Here is a 26,164-nt window from a genome sequence, read left to right as displayed (position 1 = left end):
GGTGAGTGCGCTCACTGCAGATAAGCCAGTGACTCACTGCCCCTTCACATCTCCCTCAAACCAATGTTATGGCTGATAGTGCTGCTTCATAACTGATTTTGCTTTAGGGCCCAGATTTGAAGTAGTGATTTAACACAGTACCAAAATGGTACTGTGTTAAATCACATTGTACAAAGTAAACAGAAATCTCACTGAAATCAAGCCAAAAATGTATTCAGTTGATACCAATACGCTTTTGGATATGTAATTGTACATGCATATTGTACATTAGATTGTATTACATTAGATTATCTTTGCTATCATCAATTATCATAAAGTTAATGTTTAAAGACTAAAGTTAACAAAACCATTCAATTTAATCAGCAGTAAAAATTGGTCAATTTGAAAATGAATATCCATTTTTAATAAAACACATATATACTGTATTTTTGTATATATATATACAAAATACATTATATAGTTTTAATATTGGCCAGGACTGCATTTCTTAAAACCATTGTCAGCTAAATTGATTGTGAAATCCATTGGAGGCAATGATTTTATGATGCCTTTGGGAAATGCAGCCCATAGATCAGTGATCCTCACTATTTTTTTCACAAGAGCCACATTGGCAGAGCAAAATCAAAAGGCGAGCCACTTTTACGACAACATACTAAGTCACCTTTGCAAATGTGCATTTCTACATATAAATTGGACATCCCACAAAAAAGAAATAACACGGCCAATACATTTTCGTTTAAGAACAGATTTACTTTAATAGTGGGATGAGTGAAAGCTGGCATGCATGTCAAACAAAATGCCCCCAAAAGAAAAAAAAAATCTCTATGTTTTCAGTGCTGATGCATTCATGTAACATTTAAGGGCACCTAAAAGCTGTCACAACGAACCGGCAAAATTAATGATTATGAATATGTAAAATATAGAAGACATTTAATTTTTTTTTATGTCTGTCGTCTAGAAAGATGCTGACTCGTGATCTTCGCAGTAGTGAACGCGCCTGAGAGAAATGCACATTTCATACGGGAGGGAGAGCAGTCTGTTTTCTTTCGTTTTGATTAAAAGTAGACATTTCAAGCTTTATATATAGCCTATGTGTCGGGTCTGTGAGGCAAGTAGGCTATACGCTGAGTTTCGGTTCATTCATGAGACAAACTCCAGGTTCACATCGGCTCCTTCGTATCGTGGTTATCTATTTTCTATTTACTTCTTATTAAATCCAGACAATTGGTTGATGAAACCTTGATTAAAATTAAGATACAATTAATACAAAACGAAATCAAATTTAAAGACAGGCTTTGTGCTTTCTGTTTGAGGTCTCAGTGAAAGTTTTAAAGCAGTCTTAGTGCCGCTGTCAGAGCGCTCACGTCGGTAACGGAGAACTGTCCCGTCCATAAGATTTTTTTATTTATTTATTTTTTTTATACATTTCTAAATAAATGCGACTTATAGTCCAGTGCGAGGCTAGGCCTATATGTTTTTTCTTCTTCATGGCGCATTTTTTGACTGATGCGCCTTATAGGCTACTCCGGAGTGACTTATATTGATAGGCTACACCTGTATGAATTCTCATTTTACTTTTTGAACTCCATTATTGAGCCGAGTTTTGCTTGAAAATAGTTTACTGTTGATGACTGTGCAAGACTAATGGATTCAGGGTCAGGCTTGAATGAACATGCTTCAGACTCGTGGTGTGAGCAGAGCGAAATGGAGCGGGAAATGCGACGCTCCGTCCACCGTCCTTTTGAAATTGCCGCTCTGCGCTCTGTCCAAGATCCGCCCACTCGCGCTCCCCGCTCGCTCCCGCCTCACATGCTCTGAAGGCAAGTGGCAGTGTGATACTGTAAGCTACTATGCAAGCCGCCAGTTATAGCTTGACGAGCCGCATGCGGCTCGCGAGCCGCGCAGTGAGTAACTGTGCCATAGATAGAGGCAAATAATATTGCACTCCTGTTGCATGGGTAAAAATCTTAAACCCTGTGCAGTGTAGCTTACAGTAAAATATGCTCACAGTCTTAACATTACCTTCGCTGCCTGAATTCATTCCAAATAACAAATTCACTTATGTTAACAAGTGTGGCAGTAAAAAGCTAAGTCTGATTGAGTTCAATCTTGAAGATAGATTGCATTAGTTGCATTAGTTTTACTTCATTTTCTTCATTCATTGTTCTCTACTGTGCAGGTATGTGACCTTTTAGGAGCACACCAGTTGGTTTATGAAGTGACAGATGTAAGCGGGTCTTGGAACCACTGGGTAGTGTCTGGTTTGCATATGCCACAGAGTTTAAACCAGCGAGGAAAACCTGCAACCTGGCCAAGGTTTTTTTTTTTTTTGTCTGGACACAGTCAGTTGAGATTATTCAAATGCTCTGGGTTGCTTTATAAACAGCACCTTTATGTATATTTATACATATCTCAGTGATTTGAATTTGTTGGGGGTTATATTGAAAACTTGTTTGTTCACACATCATTCTATTTATTGCTACATGTAACCACAATGAGCCTGAAGCTTTCTGCATAACTTTCTGCATAACTTTCTTATAACTGCGACATAAAAAAAAAAAAAACATTGCAGTCTCCTCCATCATGGGGACATAAAGCAGACGGCAGTCTCAGTCCAGTTAAACATGTGCAGCCTGTCTTACTGTTCAGTCTAATCAGTGGTGTACAGCAGGCACTGTAAATGTGTCAGCTGATATTTACACATAAGCCAACATGCTGGTATTTGATCCGGTAATATTTTAAACAATTCTCTGTTTCATATAATAAACAATAACACTGATGTTTCAGTGGGGCTGTCATGTTTAGATAAACCAGACCTGTGATCTTGAATGGTATTTGATACTGAGTTCCAAACACACTGGCACAAGTTTTGTTATTGTATGTAAAGTGTCATGGCGTCTTGGATATTGTGCAGGCAAAATATTGATAAAACCTGTTTAGGCATACTGTTGACAGCCTAGTGTGTATGTGTGTGTGTGTGTATGTTAAGCCACATAAATCATTATCCAGTGCATAATAGTTCCTCTGTGTTATGATTGGCCTTTTCACCCCTCATATTTAAGCATTTGAGGACTGCTGTCTACTTCTGGCATACATTTCAAACCTAATTTCTATCCAATGTCAGCACCCGCCAAGCCAGATTCCTTGTACAAGCAATAACATCTGATTCTGATTTTACTCAGTAGACTCACATAGATCCTGTTGCAAAATTAAATTGAAAAAAATATGTTGTTTGCCAGTTTTAATACATCTTGGAAGAGCACCTTTTAAATTGCATTAGTATGGTTTCTAAAGAGAGAACGTATATATGATTTGAGAATGCCTTTTCTTTGATATTTAGTCATGATGGGTAGCATTAACATGGCTGTGTTAACCCCCATTCTATGCCTCATTATAGTCATTTAAGAAGTGCACCGTGTGCTGTCTTTGCTCTTGATGTGTGTTGTCAAAGAAATAGAGGATAAGTGTGTGCGTGTGAGTAAATCGCGGCGCGTTTGATTTGATAAAGAAACCTGCTTGTCAAGTTCAAAGTGTGTTGTAACACACAAGCTGAATAGAAGCCACATAGTTTTAAAACCACAATTGGTCTATTAAATGTTTTTTTTTTTTTTATTATTCGCATTTAATTCACATGTCCAGACACTGATTCGGATTGTTCAATTTAGTTCCCTCAAGTGATGTGTTAGAGCTACCCATAATTTATTAATTAAAATTTGCCATTTTACAAATGTATTAATTGAAATATGATATTCGTGCCTGTTTTACACCTGAGTTCATCAAGATAATATTGTATGATATCCACAAGAGACCAGTTTACCTCAAATACCTTAAAACATAATCTTGATAACCTAGCTGAGCCGTACTTAACTCTTACATGTACTTGTGTGTGTTTGCTCAAACTATGTGATGCTTGTTTTCTTCATCTCATGTTACATCTCATGTCACATTAATTGTGATTACGTGTAGTCTGTGAACAGGTGGAACCCATGCCTTTTTTCTCTCTGTCTATCTCTGTCCACATCTCTCTTTGGTCTACTTGGCCAGCAAGGCCCTTTTGTCATTTGATCAACCCAGTTGTTCTCAACCATTTGGCCATTAACCTGTCAAACTGTTGGATCTCTCAGTGACCTATAGAGCAGCTGGCCGTGGTCAGGTCTAGACTATATATATATATGTATGTATATATATATATATATATATATATATATATATATATATATATATATATATATATATATATATATATATATATATATATATATATATATATATATATATATATATATATATACTGCAGTATGTTTTAAAATAAACATTCCAATATATTGTTTTAGTCTTTCTACTTCATGTTTATGAATCATGTTTATTTCAATGTGTTACTGGCAATTTTTTAGTGGGAACTTTAAAAGCCAATTCTACATATTATTGGTCATACTTTATTTTAAGCTCCAAATCTCGCTATTAACAAACCATTGACTATAACTTTTGCCTAAATAAACTGCTAATTTGTTGCTTATTAATATTTAGTAAGGTAGTTGTTAGGTTTAGGTACGGAGTAGGATTAGAGATGTAAAGTATGGTCATGCAGAATAAGTGCTTTATAAGTATTAATAAACAGCCAATATGTTAATAATAAACATGCTAATAAGCAACTATTTATGTGAATTGGTTACTAAACTAAAGTGTTACCAGGAAACTTAAATCAAATTATATTGAAATAATAATTCAAAGTATATAAAAGGAAATATTTTATGCCATAAAACCATTTGAAGCCCACAAGAATGCATATAATGCATTTCAAAGAACCTGATGTGTTTTAAACTTGATTTTTGAAAGATATAAAGAAGGAACTCTTGCACCCTTCTGTAATATTGTGAGTTCATCTAGAAATTCTCCCTTTCTGTCATTTGTCTTGCTCCCATCTTTCCAGGATCGCGTGTGTGTCTTATTTGTTTAGCTGGCCCCAGGGATGTTTTCACGCTGCTAATAATACGTTTGACACTCCGTAGCCCTCAGGCAAGGAGCTATTGAGTCAACCCAACAGAGTGACAACATAGAAGCCACACATTTACTACTCAAACAAATCCAGTCGCCCTATAAGATTTCCAGTTACCTGTTTTATCTTGTTTACCAGGAGAAGAGGCTGATCTCAGATCGCTACAAAATGACAGCTTCCTCTAAGAGCAACAACTCCAAAGCCACAAAAAAGTTCACTCCCAATATATCAATTAGAGAAAGTGCGAACGAGAGCACACTAAGGTACATTCTAATCTTAGTGACTTAGATCTGGAATTGAGACAGATAGAGAAGAGGGAGAGAGCCAGAGATGCGAAGTGTACTCGAAGAAGTCCCACGGGCACTCAGGGGGTTTTCATTTTTACATGGGGATTAGGATCGGTATCTCCGTCATTGCCATAGCGATGGCAGGGTCTGATAGCACCTCCCTTTGAAGCAGGCTGATGTGCGGAGCTGCTATCCTTCTATCTTTGGAGAAACTATATCTCGCCCAGCTCGTAGATTCCTGTTTGAAAGGCACAAAGACAGGCGAGCAGTGGAAATGAGATTTTTATGGTCTTTGTGGCCAGTGAAATTGTTGAAAGAAGCTGGAGCCGTCTGAAGCCTCACTTACACCCGGTATCTCAGCGATACCAGAGATTCTTTGTTACTTGCCAGACATACAGTAAATGCAGAAAGAGGAAAGAAGAGAGAAAATCTGTCGTGGAAATAAACGAAATCATTAAAGTTCACATGTTTACTAAAAAGTACAATTATTTGAACATTTTGCGGGAGATAAAGCCAGCAAAATGTTCATTAAATCATGAAATTCAAGAGGGTAAAAAAATATAATATTATATTGATATGCATATATAGCATAGAAAGAAAATTTAATATATGTATGTATATATATATATATATATATATATATATATATATATATATATATATATATATATATACAATAGGCTGCTTTAAAGCAATTTAAGGATTCAGTTTCAGAATTCAATCTTCGAATGGTTTACTCGTCCACTGCAAGGTACGTCTCAGTACTGTACGGCAAGGCTCGACTCGGCTCGGTTTACATTTCCACTTCAGTTTAGTACTGCTTTAGAGTGGGCGGGATTATACACGTCGTTATTGTTGTGCCGCCTCTACTGCCGCGACTCGTAAAAACGCTTTCATTCCACATCGCCCCATCAAGATCTCGCTGGATCCGCTCCTCTGTTATCAACAAGAGGTACGTTTTTAGTTCTTCAACTGACGACGAAATAGCCATTTTTTGGGTTGTTGAAAAGGTGTGCTCGTTCAAAACCTCTTTCTCTGGCTGTGCTGGCTGTGCTGGTTTAAATCTAGCGGTTCTTTTGTGTTTTTGTCGCAAGTTCAGTGATGTAGGTAGTGACAATTCTCTCCAGCCAATCCGTGATCAGCAGAGTTTACACGTCACGTTGTGGTAACGGTATGGTTCAGTTGGAACCTCCACCGAAGTGGTACTAAAAAAAGTACCAGGTACTGTACCCAGTGAACCGTACAGAAACATACTGTGCCATACCATGCAGTAGAAAAGCAACATTATACTTGTCTCTGCACATTTAATTAGACTAAAAGAATGCATCTTAAGATAGGAAACAAACAAACAAACAAAAAACTGCACCTTTAATTAATCTGCATTGAGTGTGTGGAGTATGTATATTTTCGAAAGAGACACTCTCTCATTACAGCTCATAGAGGAAACTGACCTTGTTCGTTAAAAAGAGGCTAAAAGAGAATTTTATTTGATTTTTATTATTTTATTATTTATTTATTTGTATTATGTTTTTCAATTTGCCTCAGGGCCAAAGGGAAACTCACAGGATTTGTCTGGATAAGAGCCGAACCCAGATACATTTTTGTGTTCATTCACATTCACTTGTATTCAAAGCAACTGTCGACAGCATCCTTTCATCGTGTTTTTATAAATTTCATTTATTATTACTATTTATTCAGTTTTTCTTCTTTCTTCAACATTTACTTAAATAATTGCAATTTATTTCAGGAGCGCTGTAATATTTTCCCCACTGCATCTGTTTTTTTTTTTTTTTTTTTTTTTTTTTTTTTAAGTGACAATTGAAATTAGCAGCAAGGATAGAATATAGCTCTTCCGAGGTGTTTGTTATGGATATATACATATTTTTTGCAAAAAAGTAATTGCATGGGAATAGCCGTTTGTTATGTCATGTTACCTGAGGGCCATTTATGTTTGGGCGTGAGTTTGAATTTGTGAGTATTATATTGTAACATCAGTAGTTTGATCACTTCTTCACCACCCCTGAATGTAATGGCCATCACAGTGTGAACACCAGGCTAATCTTAAATGGCCCTGGGCTTTCTCTCTCTCTCTCTCTCTCTCTCTCTCTCTCTGATTCTGTTTGTTAAAACATTATAGGATAATTACTTCTCTGGAATAATTGTTTTCTTAATCACAGTTATCATAATAGTCTTCTGGACCTGGGCTGAGACTCACAAATGGCCCGTTCTATCTAAACGGGGGAGTCAGCCTATTGATGAAGGACGCCACAATGACAACGTGCGAGCGTATGTATGTGTGTATGTTTGAGGGTGACACGGCAGCGATGTTTTGAGTAATGTGTCCACAGCCCCCGGAAATGGAGTTTTGCTTTTCTGTCACATTGACATTGATTTATTCATGATAAACGCCTTCTTTTGCTCCACTCCACCGAAAGGTCCTCTGTTACGCAGGAAATGAAGTGAATGAAAAAAGGTAAAGAAAAGAAAACAGTTTAGAAAAAATCTGGAACGTGTGTGTGTGTGTTTGGGGTGGGGGGTGGGTGGGCACAAAAATTAAATTTGACAAAACATCCTTTGAGGTTTGTGTTAAGTAAAAGTTAGATTTGTAAATTAAATTTAAATTGTATTATTAAGCCAAGCCTTTTCTCGCTCACTGTTTTTTCTCACAATGTCAGTCTTTCTTCTTTACACATTATAATGTGTTCTTTTAGGAAGCCAAAACACTAAACATGTTTGTTTGTTTCTTTAGCACAATGAGAATAAAATAAAAATATGAGGACACACAACAGAAGAAACATATACGAAGCAGAGATTTGAAACCCAAATTAGTTTATTTGGATAGTAATCTTGGTGATGGCATATATTTACTGCTTGTTTAAACCATCTATAGAAAAAAAAAAAATCCAAATACATTCACAGAAAATTTAAATAACATTGCATGTTGATCTTAATTTGACAATATTTTGTTTATAGATGATGACATAGCTTACTATTGTAACTATTGTAAAGCATAGAAACTTGACTGGCAGTCATGACTTGAAACAAGATTAGTTTTCTAAACAACATTTCAGATACAGTCATTAACAGAGGACATGTATGTTAAAAATAAACATATTAATCATACTGTTCAGAAGTATATGAGGCTTATAAGGATTTTTTTTTCTCAATACAAATGCTGTACCAATTTGATGATTTGAAAATTCTAAAGATCAGAATTATATATATATATATATATATATATATATATATATATATATATATATATATATATATATATATATATTTACATTTTAAGGTGTCAATTAAGATGATAGTTACCTGATCTACTGCAGTGTCCATTCTGAACTCACTGTGACTCACTCCCTTTATTGAATTCTGTTTTATGAACATTTTATGAACACCAGCCAGTCTAAGAAAAAAAATATATAGTTTAGTTATACTATTTAATAAAGGTTAAAATAAATGAGCAGGAGTGTTGTAAAAATACAATATTCATAACTACAGACATTTCCATCCAGACAAGAATAGATTTCTCAAAGGTTCCTTGACTTAGCCGAAAAACTGTTGATAATTTGTTTTGTAACTTTGATCTAGGTTATGTGAGAACAACACATACATGTTTGATTGAGACAGGAATGAAATTACAAAGAACACTGGTCAAACTAATTTCCCTAGGCCCTGAATAGGGCTATAAATGTCACTCTCTTCAATTAAATCCTTGTTTCTTTTCAATAATGCCAGCTATGCTGTAGTAGTCGATGAAATTGTCTCAGTTACGTCCACTTCCTGCTCACATTTCCACTCAGCAGGTTAAATATTTTCTCTAAAACTGCACATTTTTCACAATCCCCTAAAATGCTAAGAGATGTATCACTGTAATGCATTATTTGCCATCTTGACAGCTTCACTGTTTGCAGATGTATTTAATAGACTAGTGCTTATGATGTAGATAATGCAGCCTGCCAGGAAACAGCACTTTGTGCTTTGTGAGAGCAGTCATGTGTCAATCATAATCCAGCTGAGGTGTGAACACATACTCTGTTTTGTCATTTCTCTCCTCAGTCTGTGTGGGGTTTTTTTTATTACGCTGCCAGATATTTGCTCAGGAGAGAGGGTGCTCCTTCTACAGCATGAAACCGCATGGTCCGAGTTACGGTATCCCATCTGCCCTCAGGATGTTTACAACTTGCACTTTCGCTGACTCTTAGGCCTCTGTCACCTCTGACTACCGTAGCTGTTGCGATTACGCCTGTCACTTAGTGACTTTAGTGGGTCAGTTGTCAGATTGACTGCTCGCAGTTAAAGTGAGTCCTGCACGCTTCTTGTAGCGCAGTGTCATTTGCCGATGATTGATGGATGTATGGACACACAAGAAGATTGAAGAAAGTGTCATTTGAGCTGAAAGAGATCATCTGAAATTGTTTGTAACGGGATCACGTAAGTCAAAGCCAGACTTTCTGTAAGTTAGATGAGAACACGCTTGTTTGTTTGCGTGTGTGTTTCGAAGATAAAATGGAGTTCAACTTTCCTACTTTATCCTGTTAGGAAAGGCACCTGAAAGCATTTTTGTAAGTTTGATGGATACCCGAGACCGTAATCCATTTCAGCGTGCGATGATAATGGATTTGCCTCAATGAGGTTAGATATGTGGCACCAGAACAGGAAAGTGCATATCCCTTTCACTCCTGACAGAGAGCAACATTGGGTACAAAATTAAAAACAAAACATGAAATGGAGAAAAACACATTTCGAATTTAAAGCCAAAACAAAAACACACAGTGCATAGAAATCCATTATTTGTGTAGTGTCATGAATTGCGAGAAAATGTGCCGGTGTAAAAAGTCTGTGGTGTTTATTTATTGTTAAACTCTCTTAAAAGAGAATATGTTTGGGATCTTGCGTGTGAAGCAGCACCCTGGAGGTATCGTTCCTTTTCATGGAGTGAAGGTCAGAGGTCAGCTAAGCCTTTGAAGCTGTCACATCATCCCTTCGGAATATGTTCTGGCTTAATCCACCGCTTAAAGAGCAATTAAAAGTTTAGCTAGGATTTTAAGAAAAGAGCACAGAGAAATGTTTTGAGGTTCCCATCTGTCTGTGCTTTTCCCCCTTCATCTTTTCAGTTGCTGTCAGGAATGTTAATGCGAGTTCTGAAATGTTAATAGGAATAGGATAAGGTGTGTGTAAAGGTGGAGTAGAGAACGGTTATTTTAACTGGCAGGAGCATCGACCGAAAATATTTCCTCCACTTTTTCAAGTGTTTGTGCACAATGCAACCCATCCTTCCTCCAAATGGGGACAATAATAAGAATAATCTTACTTTGGTGAACAACATCACAGAGTTTTATAGAGTTTTAGGATACCACAATCATAAAACCAGGAATGAGATGTACCTGAGGAGGCTTAAAGATACAGAGGCAGTACTGCTTCTCAATTGTCAACTAGAACAAGAGCAAAAGATACATTTTTTAAAAGGTGCACTGCAACAGTACTTTCGTTGCGGATATATAAAAGGAGAATTCGAGGATCAAAAGAAATTATGATGAGCGCTAGGCTCTCTGCTCCACATATAAATGATGCCTTCTTGATTAAGAATGTATGAACGCTGATAAACAAGGGCGGCTAATTTCACTACAGTGACTAACATCCTCAATGTTTTGTTTGGCAAAGGCACGAACATCTGGAACACTTGGCATGTGGAAAGGCGAAGTTGGCCTGAGAGGAAATGGACTGGAACGGCAAGAAGTGATGCATCACTATGCCATTGCCGAGTGGAGTGTGAGGTGTAGTGGATGACAAGAAAAAATGGATAGATGAATGAATGAATGATCAGGCCAGGTGAGATATCTATGCCTCAGTACCTTCGAAAAGGATTACATTCAAAGGCAGCCATCTGACGTTCACCAAGATATACTCTGAAGGTATTCTGAAGAACTTCAGACGGAAAGGATAAGAAAGGAATTTTTCAGTTTTTTTTTTCAGTGTTTGAGGGCTTTGTATTTCTTTGTAAAAGAATACTTTTGAAGTGCTGATCAGTTGAGCTTGAGGCAGTTGATGGGTTAAGAGTGATTAAAGAGCCCCTCGTATAAAGCTGTAGACATGTGGACTGCAATCAAAGGATGGCCTAAAAAGTGGCCAAACTGTTTAGTGTTTGCTGTGGCTGAGTTTGAATGTTTTCAGGGGTCCCTCAGAGTAAGACCGGTCGACTGAAACAAAACAGCCTTGTGTAAGATATCAAAGTACACTCTGCTAAGGGAAGTGGTCCAGTGGTAAAATCTGCCCTGGAAGTTTTCAGCGCCTGCAGTGAGGTGTGTTGATATATGCCTTGCCAGAGAGACCTCAGACCTGGATAAACTCCAGTAGGTCTCAGGAGGTGTAGAGCCCATCTGGAGGTCCTCATAGGCAGGAAGGCTGAAGAGAAATGAAGCTTGACCAGCGCCAGTCATCCCTTAAGACAAAGCAGACACCTGAGCCTCCCCAAGCTCCAGGATAAACACAACTCCCTGACCTCCTCACCAGAGACTCTGTTAGTCTTCCGAACACACAGACACATTCCTTTCGTAACGTGTTGTTCTCACTTTAAGTCTTGAGAAGTTTAGTGTTAGCGAGAATCCACATTTTTATTATCAAGATTTGGAAAATCCTGAAAATTCTGAAAAGTATCCAGCTAGAAGTCATAGGGGTTTGCACATAGATGAATCCTGACACATTGTTATTTTTTTTATTTATTTTGTACTTGCTTGTAAATTTAAAATAAAGTTGACTTATTCAATGCAATGCATTTTACTTGCTATTTTTAATTTAGCAGTTTTATTTAATGCACTTAATTTTGTAATTTTGCGTTTTATAGTATACAAAACAATTGTAAGCTTAAGGATATATTTCTACCAGATCTGACCTGTAAAAAATTTTGATTGTTTATATAACTTAATGTTGTTAGTTTACTGCCATATTAAATTAAACCAGTTCATCTAGATGTTTTTTTTTTCTACGCATGCTTCTTATTTATTATTTAGTAGATTTATTAAATGTAATATGTCATTTTACTTGCTTGCTCTTTTTATTTACCAGATTTATTTTAAAATGTCATTTTGCAGTATAGAAATATATATATATATATATATATATATATATATATATATATATATATATATATATATATATATATATATATATATATATACACACACACACACACACACACACACACACGCACAATATTCTGATTACCGGAACATCACAATGCATATCTGGCATGCTCACAGGGTTTGCTATTGGGTAAGCTATTCAACCCGACTGAGAATTTAAGTCTAAACAACCTGTAGCTCATTCTAGATATGATTAGTTATTTTGATCTACAGTTGCGTTACCTTGGGCTGTTTTATACAGTCGGAGCTTGATCAGATAGCAGTCTGCGGTTCAGCCTCAGGGTGCTTATGAAAATTTGAACAGAGGTTAATTACAGGTTCTAGCAGCAGGCCATTACGTCTAGACAATGATGACTGATTAATGTTCTTGTTTATGGTACTAACTACATCCAGCACTTCTACCAAACTAAGTTCTACCAACACACAAGTTGAATTTTCTTCCTGTCTGCTGTATTATCTCACACTGTTATTTCTTCTCTTCCTTCAAATTATCTTCTCCTTTCCTCTCTTGTCTGCTTGATTTCAGAAAGACACAAGCGGCTTTAGAGATTGTGTTTTTGGTTAAACCACTGCTCTTCATGGTTCATGGATATAAGTCATTCCACTACCCACATACACCCAAGATATGCAAACACACACACACACACACACACACACACACACACACACACACACACACACACACACACACAGACAGTAAGTTGGTTTGAAGAGACAAAAAATACGCTTGTTTACTGGGTATTCTACTGTTTTTTTATAGTATTTTATACCTACGCTGATGAACCCCCCTAAAATTACAGGTATTCTTGTTTTATTGTATTTGAATAGTGCTTCAGTTTCCATCACTGCACATTTAATATTTAGCATGTATTGCCTTGAAAGTTATCGCCTGCACTGCCAATAAGAAAAGAGAAAACAGATATTTGCATTTATTTATGAATGAATATATACAAATTCATGTAAATTGGGAAACATTTTGCCATTAGGCAACTTGGCCATAACATGACTTTCTTTTTTTCTTCTTTTTTTATAAAGAAGATCACAGAGAGAACGTGTCCAACAAAAATGAAAGCCATGTGCATATCATCAGGGGGTCTTAAAGCCTTTTGTACATGAACTTACAAATATATGTGCAATATTTGATTAAATCCGTCCTTCATAAAGCTGTTTCCACGGTAGGAAAGCCCAGCCAATCATTGCTCAATCAATAAACCAATCTGTCTATCTTTGCATGGCCAACCACATTCCCATCTCGCCATTCTTCATGCATGACATTCATTGACTCTTATATTTGAAAATCGCATTTGCACCAAGCATAATGCCACACTCTACCAATTTATCTAGAGTTCAGTTCATTTGTGGGTAATTTAAGCCTCAACTCCTCAGTGTGGGACTTTGATTGCTGTCACACTTAGCTGCAGAGGCAGCCATTTCATTTCGGAGGTAGAGAGAGAGAATGGCGCTTTGATACATAAACATCATTTTGATCCATTATTTCAGTGCAATAGCGAGACCCCCTGTGGGCTTCTTTTTAATTATGCAACAAATGTTTGACTATCCAAAGTGAATTTCTTAGCCCATGAATATTTATTTAAGTTCATTTGTTGAATGTTGATTGTAATTACATGGAAACAAGATTTATTGCCAAGATTTCTACATTAGCCAGAGAAATGAGGGAGATAAATTAATTAATTAATGCAACATAAGAACAAATGCCAAATGTGTGCAAGTGACTCCTTTAATGTTATTAGAATATTTTAGGTATTGGCTACTGTGTGATGACATAGCAAGTTTTTGTCAGTTCTCAGACTCTCATCTCTCATTTTGGAGAGATTTTGTTCAAGGGCATGTTTTGGATGAAAACCGGGAGGCTTGTGACTGTCCCACTGACTGACAAGTAAAATACAGTCAAGGTCCAGAAAAGTATGAAATACATTGTCAGAATAGTCCATCTGCCATCAGTGGTTCAACCGTAATGTTATGAAGTGACAAGAATATTTTTTGTATGCAAAGAATAATGACTTTATTCAACTATTTGTCTCCCCTGTGTCTTTCCACATCACTTGAGAATATCCACTGGACACGAGCTGTGTACGTTCTTCTGTGTCAGCCGTGCTGCACAGATGTGCTGTTTTTGTTCAAATCAAGATGGAAATACACTTAAAAAATGTATCCTTGTGTCGCGGCTGAAACAGAATAGCAGAGACAGTTTGTGTTCAGCGAATATTCTCCAAAACGGCACTACGGTGATGTGGAGCGACACAGAGGAAACAAATGGTTGAATAATATTATAATATATAATATATATATATATATATATATATATATATATATATATATTTTTTTTTTTTTTTTTTTTTTTTTTTTTTTGATTGGAATGGAGTAATCCTTTAAACAGGCATGTGTGTGTGTGTGTACACTACTTTACATTGAAAGTTAGACCCTAGTAACCTAACAGAATACAAATGCAGAGATTATGGCGATGTGTCAAATTAAAGGGACAATTTGGAGTAATGGTGAGTGTTAGGCCACTCAGTCTGAAAGGCAGCGAGTTGGACAGAAAAAGAGGAGTGAATGATGGTGCTCTGTCTTGTTTAATATTCCTGAAAGAAAATGTGCAGTGACAGGAAGCGGGGCAGTGGGGAGAAGGCCAGAGGCAAACAGTTAGAGATGCTGCTGCTTTGTTAGTGTCTATTTAATGCATCAGTCAAAGTTTTGCTGCAGTTAAAAAAAAAAAAAGGAAAAAAAAGCCTTTTTGGTTGAAGTTTATATTTATTTAGAGCCAGGGTCTTCAACCTTTTTCAGACCGCAGTATTGGATAGAAAGAGTAAGGGATGATGTTACGTATTGTATAAAACGAAATGTTATAATCAGTTTTGCATACAGAGCCATGCACTATTTTTATTTATTTATTTATATTTTTTATTAAATTTAAATTAGACAGTTAATCAAATTGATTAAGTTTAGCTCCTTTACCTTTGGTTGAAATTAACATAATATCAACGTTTTGTTTTGTAAATATTTCATAAAATTTCATTAAATTGTATTGTAATTAATTAATTCATAGAAAAAAAAAATTATACATCAAGGTATTATCTATAAATGTCATAAGACCATCATGAACAATAACAGGGTTTCTTACTGTTGAATTGAAGTGAATTCATTTTCAACACACACACACGCATGTTTGTTTTTGTGAAAAGTGGGGACATCCCATAGGCGTAATGGTTTTATACTGTACAAACTGTATATTCTATCGCCCTACATCAACCCTACACCTAATCCTAAACCTCACAGGAAACTTTGTGCATTTTTACTTTCTCAAAAAAAAAAAAAAAAATAATAATAATAATAATTCTGTATGATTTATAAGCGTTTTGAAAAATGGGGACATGGGTTATGTCCTCATAAGTCAGCCTCTCCTTGTAATACCTGCATCATACCCATGTCATTATACAAAGTTGTGTCCTGATATATCACAAAAACAAGAGCACACACACACACACACACACACACACACAAACACACACACACACACACACACACACAGACAGACTAAACAGCACCAACATTCAGTGTAGGATAATTTGAGTAAGTAATAGGCTGGAGAGTGAGACACAGAAAGAATGATGGGAGGGTGGAGGGATCACTTCTTCTCCATTGTCTTCTCTTTTTTCCCTCTGCTTTCATTTACCCAGACAGGAAGAGTCAATGGTTTAATTACAAGGCTCCAACGCTAGTTAAATTATCAAAATTTAATTTCCACCTTTCAGCCCTCTCTCTCTCATGCTCATTTTCTCTCACTCGTCCAGTCACTCATTTAGCTCAAACCCCATATGTATCCATTATCTTAATGTATTTCATTGGGATATGAAGGACAAAAAGTCTTATTTTACAGGAGCAGTTAAATCGGGACAACAAATTCATTTTCCTATTTAAAAAAATTCCTAAAGGGCATCAGTATACCACCTTAGCAAGACGTTTCGCTTTGATAACAGCAGAAAACAAGTACAAAAATAGTTCATCACTTGATTTCATGCATATCTGGTTCTCTTTAATGAACTGAACCATATCAAGTAGACTTCATGTCCTTCCTAGTTTAATTTGTCTCCCAGCTTTGTTTTTTTTTTTTTTTTTTGCTGGATCTCAGCACAAACCTAAAAAATTTGTCTCCCTTCCCGGCTCACTGTCAGTCATCTCCTCCGAACGTGCTGTCTTTTGTGTCATTCCTCAACTGAGACAACCCGAGAGAAAGAGGAAATTAAAATCAAAGGTTCAGAGCGCAGAGCACAAATTCACACAAGCCTCAGTGTAAAGTTTATTACTCCTGTGTGCATCCTTCCACCTATTTGTTCTTTAGTTACTTTGAAAAATATGTGTGTGGATCCATGTGCTTGTTTATTAGCCTGTAGCCATGTGTTCCATTCTATCTCCCATTGGGACCATACTTGTTCCTCTTGTCCTGTTTTTGCTATAAAGTAAACCACACAAGGAGACTTTGACGTCCTTCAGACCTCCGCCGCTATATTTAAACCACAATGCCAAGCGTGGCATCTGTACTTACTCCTGTGGGCATTGAACTTACTATCCTACCATTTTTGTTCATGTGAGAATCATTAAACAAGTGCTGTGAAGCTCATTAGTATTGTTTTGTTTATTTTTTAGCTTCCCTTGCCGAGTGCTGCTTTCAAGCTACGTATAGACATTAATCCAGTTGCTGTTTGTGTCGTTTTGAAGCATGTAGCGCAGTGCGCTAATCTAACTACAGCTAAAGCAAAATACTTTCACTCAGAGTTATCCCTCCCACACCCCCCCCCATCAACCCCTCTTCTTCGACCTCTTCAGTCCAGTGACCCCCAGCAATCTCTTCTCTTGTAGCCGTTCCGCCGAGTGACCTTCTCGGTGGTGAGCCAGCCACAGGACCCGCACCAGGGCTCACTGCAGAGCTGCTACGACAGTGGACTGGAGGAGTCGGAGACGCCCAGCAGCAAGAGCTCGTCCGGCCCCAGACTAGGTGCCCTACCTCTACCCGAAGACGCCTATGAGAGGACTACGCCCGATGGCAGTGTCGGTGAGGCAGAGCATATGGAAAATGGTAGGGGCAAACACAAAAAAAAGATAAGTCAGAGTTAGGCTAAACAGCTAAATAAAAAGAGACATACTCATCAGTCAACGAGATAGGAAAAAAATCACAAAAGGCCACACACTCACACACAGCTACGCTGACACAGATTTACAGAGGCTTGGTTATTGGCAGATATGAATAGAAAAGTCTGAATAAGCGGGAATTGCTAGGTTTGTCTTACAGGCTAAGTATAAAACTGTGATTGAAGTGTTTAGTGTGACTGGCTCAACAGCTCACAAGTATTCATAAGCATTAACATATATATTTAAATACAGTTCATTTGTATTTGTTTTGCTGTGTTTACCCAGTAAGAGCTAAAGGTCGGTTAACGAGTATAGTATCTTAGTATCAGATAAGGTCAGGGCTGTTTCATTGGAGACATAACTCATCGTTTAAACCTCAAAGATTTGCTTGTGTGCCAGATAAATAGATTAAAATATCATTTTCTTCACTTTTACTGTGCTGTGGTAAGTTGAAAAACACATTTTCAGGAACAGTTTTTGCTTGAGTAATTTTGGCTGTTTTTCAGTAATCACTGTCAGTATGATATGCTGCCATGCCTATCGCGCTCTTTAAATTGTAGGGTTTAACAGGTGAAATGGCTTGAACAGTAAGAGCGTTTATCTAGTTTCATTGTGGCTGAGTTACCTATCCCTTGTAGAAGCTCTCTGTGGTCAACAGTTAGCTCCATTGTTAATGACTAACCAACCAGTGTTGGGTCTGTATCAATGGAGCCACTGTTGGGGAGGTATTCGGTAGCAGTTGTCGAACATTAAGGGCTGTCTTGTCCACATTTGATACTTTATCAGCAACAGGTGTGTATTGTGTGAGCTCGGTGTGCCATTTTCTGTGGAATGTCTATTCTGCTTACTCATAGGAATACATGTTAGAAGACTCTTGGAGTCAAGATATCAGGTCCATAGCACTAAAGTTTTCCTAGTGTATTGTGTTACCTCACTGAGACTGGTCGTATGACACTAAAACCTCATGGTTTGTAGAAGGTTGGAAAATGCTAGACTTGGTAAAGCACTGCAGAATTAGATTTTTAACTTTACTGCAAGGAGAACTTTGTCCTAAATGAGGATTAAACAGGCTTTGTGGAATGGAGGTTGTTTTTGCCAACTTACTGCATTGGATCTGAAGCCTTTGCATTTGGACACTTCTGCACCAAATTAGCTCAATTTAAGTCTGGCTCTAATTCAGACTAAGCTAAAAATAATTGGTCACTAGGAGATCGATGCAAGGCTGATTAGATCAAAACTGTGAATTTGGCCATCAGTCAGACCCAAGAAGGAGGGAACATTAAGGATGTTGCTGATGGGTATCGAAAAGCTGTTTATAGTCTCATTTGTGACATGCATTGGCTTATATATTTCATGTTATCAAAAGACGTCATCATTCCATTTTCAATAGTTCAAAGGTTAGGAAAGTTATTGATGTGTCTAATGTTGCCATCATTGCATTTATTTAGTCTCAAACTGCACAACTCCAGGAAGTTATAGACTTTGGGATGGATGAATGCACAGAGGCGCATGCACAGACATTATATCTGATGGTTTATTAGTAATCATTTAATGATCCGTTTGTCTTCTCATCTAGCTCTCTTTCTATCTCTCTTCTCTCCTATTTTCATTCTCTCTTGCCACCTCAAGTCTCTGCATTTTCCCTCTCTTCCTGTTCCATTCTATCTTTCTTGTAAGATCTTTCAAGGGCAGATGCAAACAAACAGATGAATCACTTTCTGATAAATAAAAGAGATGCCTCACCCTGCTGCTCCCAATCTTTAGGAGAATCAGCGCGTGTGTGTGTGTGTGTGTGTGTGTGTGTGTGTGTGTGAGAGAGAGAAAGAGAGAGAGAGAGTCAGAGAGAGAGGGGTTTAGAGAGGGAGAGATGTGGGGAAAATAGAAAAGTCAGGAGACTATGTTCGGCTTAGAACTGAGCAGAAGTGAACATTATTACAATAGCTTATGCATTCAATGCAGTTAGAAGTTTATGCGGAAAATTTTCAAAGCTGATGTGCTCTGCTGGGCTCATGCATTATCAAACATCACACACAGAGACTCATACACACTCAAATACACAGCCGGTCACACTTGCGACCCAGCAAAGTTGCTGTCAATGTCTCTTTCATGACAGAAATGTCCTGAGTGTGTGTGTGGATCTATAATTGGCTTAGGCATGCTATTGGTTAGTTCCGCTTTGACAGTCTTTTGGGTCGGTGTTAGGTTCATTTAATGCTTTTAATGCTCTCTCAGGGGACTTAGACAACATCCATACTCACTTTTAAGTGTATGATCATACTTCTTGAGTGCAATTTAGATATATTTACCTTCCAATGCCTTAACACAAAAATACACACTTTTTTATACACAAAGTGGTGTTTTGATTATAGAAGTTACACACTAAGGTGTCTTGGAGATCTAATGAAATCTAATAGTTTTTAAATTGCTGTTGTTATATTTAAAAAGTAGTTTTCATTAATACCCCTAGTTTACATTTGGTCACAAATCGTTTTCTTCTGTTTTCTTATATTTGTACAAAAGCTTGTAACTGCATATAGGTGATTATATAAATGATCAGATTAATATTTAGTAAGAAAGCTATCCTTTGACAAATGCATTCATTCATCCAGGGATTTTATTTATTTTAACTTTATTTGGGTGCAGTCTAAATCACACACACACATAATCTAATTAAATGAAACAATTAAATTACATTCCTTAAAGTTCATATTCTTTGTCAAATCAATTAATCATATAAAGAATATGCACCTTGAGTGGATGTGATTTATTCATACGTATTCCAGGTAGGACATTCTATGATTAAACAAAACTCTCTGCGCATTTTTATACAGATGTAAATATTTTTTTTAAAACCAAAACAAGTGTTTTTTGTCAGCCAAAAAGTTCAGTATATATGTGTTTTCCAAGAAGGCAGCTATGTTTTGGTTGTTTGAGAAAAAAAAAAAAGTCAGACTAAGTCACTGCAAGCTGTGCCAAATCATGTTTTGTGAGAAAATGAAACAAGGTCGTCTTGCCCTGTCTGTAGCACAACAGGAGAGCAAAGAATGTTGCGGGTTTTTATTTGTTGAAAGGGTAACATTCTCAGTGTCCTTCTCATGGAAAGCACTTAATTAAGTAAGTTAAATGGCAGTCATTGCCCCTCACAGTGCTGCTTCCCTAATGCTATATTACAGCTCTGATATCCTGGAGTCAATTAAAATATGGACGGGAGATCATACAGACACACACACAGACACCCCTGCAGTTAACAGATGGGCAAAATGCCATCACTTGAAAGAAAGAATCAGCGAAGGTCTGTAATTGTGGTCATTATGCATGTGAAGGAAGTGTGTGATTGGGATCCTGGTGAGGTTTTTGTTGTGAGTGTGTTTGTTTGTTTTGGGATTAAGGTCATGGCAGGAACTGGGCGTCCCCCTAATGAAGAAGTCCTGCTGTGAAGATGGGTTTTCCAAAACACACACTCTTTTTCTCCCTCTATCCCACTCTTTTTCAATTTCTCTTTCTCTTGCACAAACAAATGTCAATGCAGCACACGCTGCATAAACATATAAAATATTGATAGTACACAGCGATTAGATATTTCCTCCTTTAATGGGCACATGAATGTACCTGTGAAAGAGAGTGTGAGCGAGCGAGTGGGAAAGAGACTGATTGACTTTCTGTAAAACTCCCGCTCTTCGACTTGGTCGTTGTCAATCGATGATCATCCAGTCAATACGTTTGCTCTACTCCTCGTTCTTATCTCTTACTTCTCCCTCTTCACTCCCCTGTGCTGAACCATGTGACTTGCATCTTCTCTCCCCAAGTGTTTTTCTGCTTTCCAACATCATCACTTAGATGTTATTATCCTGTAACTTTGTGGTTTCATTATGGCTGACAGACAAATAGATAGAAAGACAATGCTTTATTTTCCTTAGAGACAGTGGAGCGTTTGCCATTGATAAAGATTTCTCTAAAGGAACAGTGAGCAAAACTCTCTGACCACCGTTTAAACCCTGGAGATGTCTGTCTCTAGAGCCTGCTTGTTAAGCTTTAAGTGTTTCTGTAATCTCATCATGATTGTGGACAGATGCTGGGTGTATAATATATCTTAAAGCAAGAATTGAGATCTGGCTGAATATTACCTTGTATAATCAACAGCTACTCTCAGATCAGTAAAAGCCCAAGGTTAATGCAATTGGAGATGATGGGAACTGAAATGATAACTTCAGATCTGTTTATGAATCATAAAAAATGGCAGGTTTTTTATTGCCAGTTGTGTTTCAGGATTCACTTTCAGCATTCCACACTGATAGATGTAGATAGGGAAGATTGTGTTGGATCAGCTTGATATTAGCTTTGTTACTTTGCTTTGATTTGCTTGATTGTACTATCTATACAAAAAGGTATAGATACACATTTTACTCAGAAATTACTAGTAAATTTCACACTGAATTAAAATAGTTTCCGCTGTGTGTGTATGTAGTGTATGGTTCCATGAAGAACCTTTGTGATCCATACAACCTTTCCATTTTCCAAAAGGTTCTTCATAGTTGAAAAAAGGCTGTTAAGATTTTTTAATTGTTCTTCAAACTAGGGGAAAATAAAAATGGGGGGAGGGTGTTATGAGCAGCTTCTTTATAGATACCAAACAAACTCACTTGTAGTAGTTAAAACATGTATTTGTTAACTGCACAATTTACTTGTACCTCTCAAGTTTGTCTTAGCAACTTGGCCATTAGCAAACATACAGATAAATAAATAAATGAACACCAAGCGTACACTCACTTCGTTAGAGAAGCCGGATACAGAGGGCCAGATGGCAATGCCAGTCGCTTTTAATTAAAGCTATTCATATTTCAAGAGCTCGGTAGAGCCCCAATCCAATAAACCTCATTTTTTATTTCTCCAGAACTCAAGCGGGGCCGATAATTGTAGAGAGAGAGAGATCACTAAAGCAATGGCAAGCATCACAAGCCACCTTTACTGGCATTCGCATTCATTAGAAAGTTTGTGCGTAACCTTTGTTAGTTTTTGTTTGGACTTTGTGGCTTCAGTCAGTTTGGGACAATGGGAGCGAGTTGCTGCGGTTGGTGTGTTGTACGAGCGTCACGTCGGCAGACCTGAGACTCAAGGTCATTTGTTATAGTCAACCAGCACTAAAGAGTTAATAGAGCTCTTCTTTATCAGAAAATTGGAATCAGGTTCAGGATTATGGGCAGGTTCCTACACTTGTAAGGTTGAGTGTGTGCATGTGACATGTTTTGTGGTTGATCTTATTAGCTAAAATATACACTTGCATTCTCATGCGTATTTTGTCTTACTGAAAAAAACAGTCACACATCATTAAACAGGATTATTAACACCCAAAGCATAAACACTCATTCGTGCTGCGACCATTATTCAAACATTCCTGTCTTGAATTCCTTTCTCAAACATAAGTGCAGATGGTTATGCAGTTGTATTACAGATACTCATCTCTGTGTTTGAGAAGACAAAACAGGTATTTCTGGTTACTGGTTTGAATTGTGTAACCATGTCATATTTATCTTCACTCAGCAATTCATCTTCCAGTTGCTTTTAGATGAGACTGCCAGGACGTTGAGCACTAGGAGGTGAAAACGTGTGGATTTTCTTAATCAGTACGAAACAAAAACAAGCTCGCCCCTCTAGCATGTGCAAACTTCAGCCTTTGGGAGTTCAGTGAAGTGGCAAGTATTGTTCAGGCAGAGCGCCATACTAGACCTGTATAAAACAAGCAGTATTTCATTTGTATTTCCTGCCAAGTGTTTGTGCGTCACCTGGCTTTTGTGAACAGGTGGAGTCTTCCTGAACATAAAAGCACTAAACATTTTAGAAGCTCTGCAATTATGCAGCCATTCCCAGTGTCTACAACTGAACTACCCTCTAAGGTAAAAAAAAAAAAAGTGGTTGCTTTGTTCCAACAGCCAAATCATCCACAATGTTGCACCTCAGGAATGTGTCTCTCATTATCTCAAATAATCCTAATTTATAAATTCAAAGAGTGAGAGGGAGTTTAACAACAGAGTTAAGAGGGTGTTTAACCAAGTTAGGATTGAATGAATGTTCAAGCACGCAATGTTTTTTGTCAACAGTGAGTCAACATTGTTCTAGTTTAAAACTGCTAATTTAGTTTGGTTGATTAAAGGGTTCGAATAGTACTACAGTATTATTCTAGTTTTGCTCATTGGTTTAACCCAGCAAGTTAATTTTATATTTCAGTAAAGATGTTTTTCAGTGAAAGAGGACTTGTTGGTTATCATGTTACATGTTATTTTTGCATGTTTTTCCAGCATATTTGATTGACAGCACTAACCTTCGGCTTTCGCAGCAGTTAGTTTCTTAACTTTTGATGTCCTGTTGTCGCAGTCAATCATTCCAGGAATTCCCAAAGTCCTCTGACTGGAAATAACCCAGGGGAATAATGAGTCAGCCGTTTGCTGAGCTTATTGAAAGACTCCCAAGCTCCAAGGCTTGACAAGCCTAGGAATACATATTCAGTATTCCAAGGCTTGTTAAAAGGAATCGCACAATAGCCTCACAACATAGAAGATTTAGTGTTTTATCTGTACTGCAGCCAAAGTATAGAGAATTCTGTAACCACATTATAAAATTATGCAACTCATTCATGTCAGAAAATACTTTTAACCTATACATAACTGCTTGGAGAATAGTTTGAATATGTGTTTGAATTAAAATGCATAGGGAAAAACATGAGGGTAACATTTCACTCAGTCTCTCTCTCTCTGGTCAAATGCATTTATTTACTGCTATTTTTAAGTTCTCTGAACATTATGATAATTGTTGAAGGCTGTTTCTTTGAGTGCTCTTATTAAAATCCAAGGCAGGCATTAGTGGAGATGGCCGCAAGACCTTTCAAATAAATGAGACACTCACCATCACTTTGTGGCAAGACTTTGAAGTACCTGCAATCACATCAGGTATCGGATCAGCTTAATTACCGAGCTGGAAATTAAACACGATAAAGCGAGAACTGAAGGAGAGAGAGAGAGAGAGAGAGAGAGAGAGAGAGAGAGAGAGAGAGAGAGAGAGAGAGATCAAAGGAGGCCAAAAAGTCATAGAATCTGTATCTTAACACCCTGAATATCATTAACGATCTCATTGCCTGCCAACCATATCACATGACTGCTGTTCGCACCATCAGACAACACCACCCATCTATGTTTAGCTTAATATGATGGATCGCTTTGCGGTGAAGAAGAGATTAACAGTGACCATGAAGGTACTTTCACTATCTCTAACAATACCCCCCCCCCCCAATATTTATTTCTCTTGCTGCAAAATGTTATCCATTCTGAAATGTTTTCCAGCAGTCCCTTTGGCATTGGCCTAGTATAAATCTGCCCCTGTTTTGAGATGTATGAGTAGACTACCACACTAGCGAGAGCTCAAGGTGAGAAAAGGAGGAAGATGCATCCCTGCAGCACAAGAAGCAAAGCCACTGAGGCCTTTGGCATTCTATTATTCTCTTCTTCCTTCCATTCACTCGTCCTCCTTTGTCTTATTAAAAAAGAAACAGGCTGGCATTCCGCCCGCAGAGAGCATGAATGTAGGTGAGGCAGAATGAGTTTGACAGGAGGAGACGTTTCTGCACGTGTCAATTGGTGGCATTTGAGAGGTTCATCTCAAAGCTCTAGTTGTGCCTCTGTCCCGCACCTCTTAGCATGAACCGTGACCTTTCATGAACAGAAAAGCGCCCGTCTCTCAAACTATCACATTTAACAGAATCAATCCCTTTCTTTCTAAAAATAAACATTGGGGAATTGTGCAACAAACAGACAAAAAGAAAGAATTCTGTCATAACTGCTCAAGTCATGCATTATGGCAGCATTTTCTTTTTATCAGCATCTGAATGTTTTCTAAGCAAGTGCCTTGATGTCTAGAAATTGCGTGTCAATTGAAAAACAGTGCAAGGTCAGGGAAAGAAAGGAATTGTGGTGGCAGCTAGACAAATAAAATAAACACCTGACAGTTCAGGGAATTATTTTTGGCATTGCTTTTCATTGGGTGCCTGTTGTGAGGTGAATATGCATTGGCACATAATTATTGAAATGTCATGTAAAATATGCCTGGGGCCTGACAAATCTCATTCAAGTCTCTCCTACAACTGTATGCTCCCCACTGCGTTTTGAAGGTTTAGTCTTTTTTGGGTTGCAAACAGTGGCAAAGTAGATGCACGGCCACTAGAAATGCACAAAACGCACACACGTGTTCAGCCAAACCTTACGGAGAGCCAGGTGATGGCAGTCAAAACCCTAGATAAAACTTTTTTAACTTTGCACATTTAACCTCCCACATACCACAACACACAAATGGGCCGATTCAGCAAACAAAAGAACAAAAATGTTCTGAGGTACAAAGAGCACAGACTTTTAAAAAGGGATGAGTGAGCCCTAAAGGGAGCAACGATTGTTTTTCATTATGTAAAGAGAAGTTGGCATAAAATACTCCAAGACGCAGACAATTACCTCAAGATCACATGACTCTGACAGAAAAGACAGAAGAAATGGATTTATAACCCTTGCCGGAAAAAAGGATTAGTGACTTTAACACAAAACAAGAGACAC

At 37.5% G+C, this 26,164-nt stretch overlaps 1 protein-coding gene across 5 annotated transcripts in view; it reads left to right on the top strand.

The window, feature by feature from the left end:
* Window positions 1-26,164, top strand: part of pcdh7b (protocadherin 7b) — a 118,134-nt gene that overhangs the window by 44,682 nt on the left and 47,288 nt on the right. For 2 of the 5 annotated variants that reach the window (XM_059535532.1, XM_059535558.1), the window contains exon 2: window positions 17,307-17,523. The exons of 2 other annotated variants lie outside the window; for them this stretch is intronic. In XM_059535532.1, the coding sequence (XP_059391515.1) occupies window positions 17,307-17,523 (217 nt within the window). The remainder of the gene's footprint in view (window positions 1-17,306; window positions 17,524-26,164) is intronic. One more of the 5 variants, XM_059535541.1, reaches the window with a different exon arrangement.

Source organism: Carassius carassius, chromosome 3 (assembly GCF_963082965.1).
Source record: "Carassius carassius chromosome 3, fCarCar2.1, whole genome shotgun sequence".
In the NCBI taxonomy this organism is placed as follows: domain Eukaryota; kingdom Metazoa; phylum Chordata; class Actinopteri; order Cypriniformes; family Cyprinidae; genus Carassius; species Carassius carassius.
The sequence above is the reverse complement of the archived record's forward strand: the minus strand, read 5'-3'. Positions and strand labels throughout refer to the sequence as shown.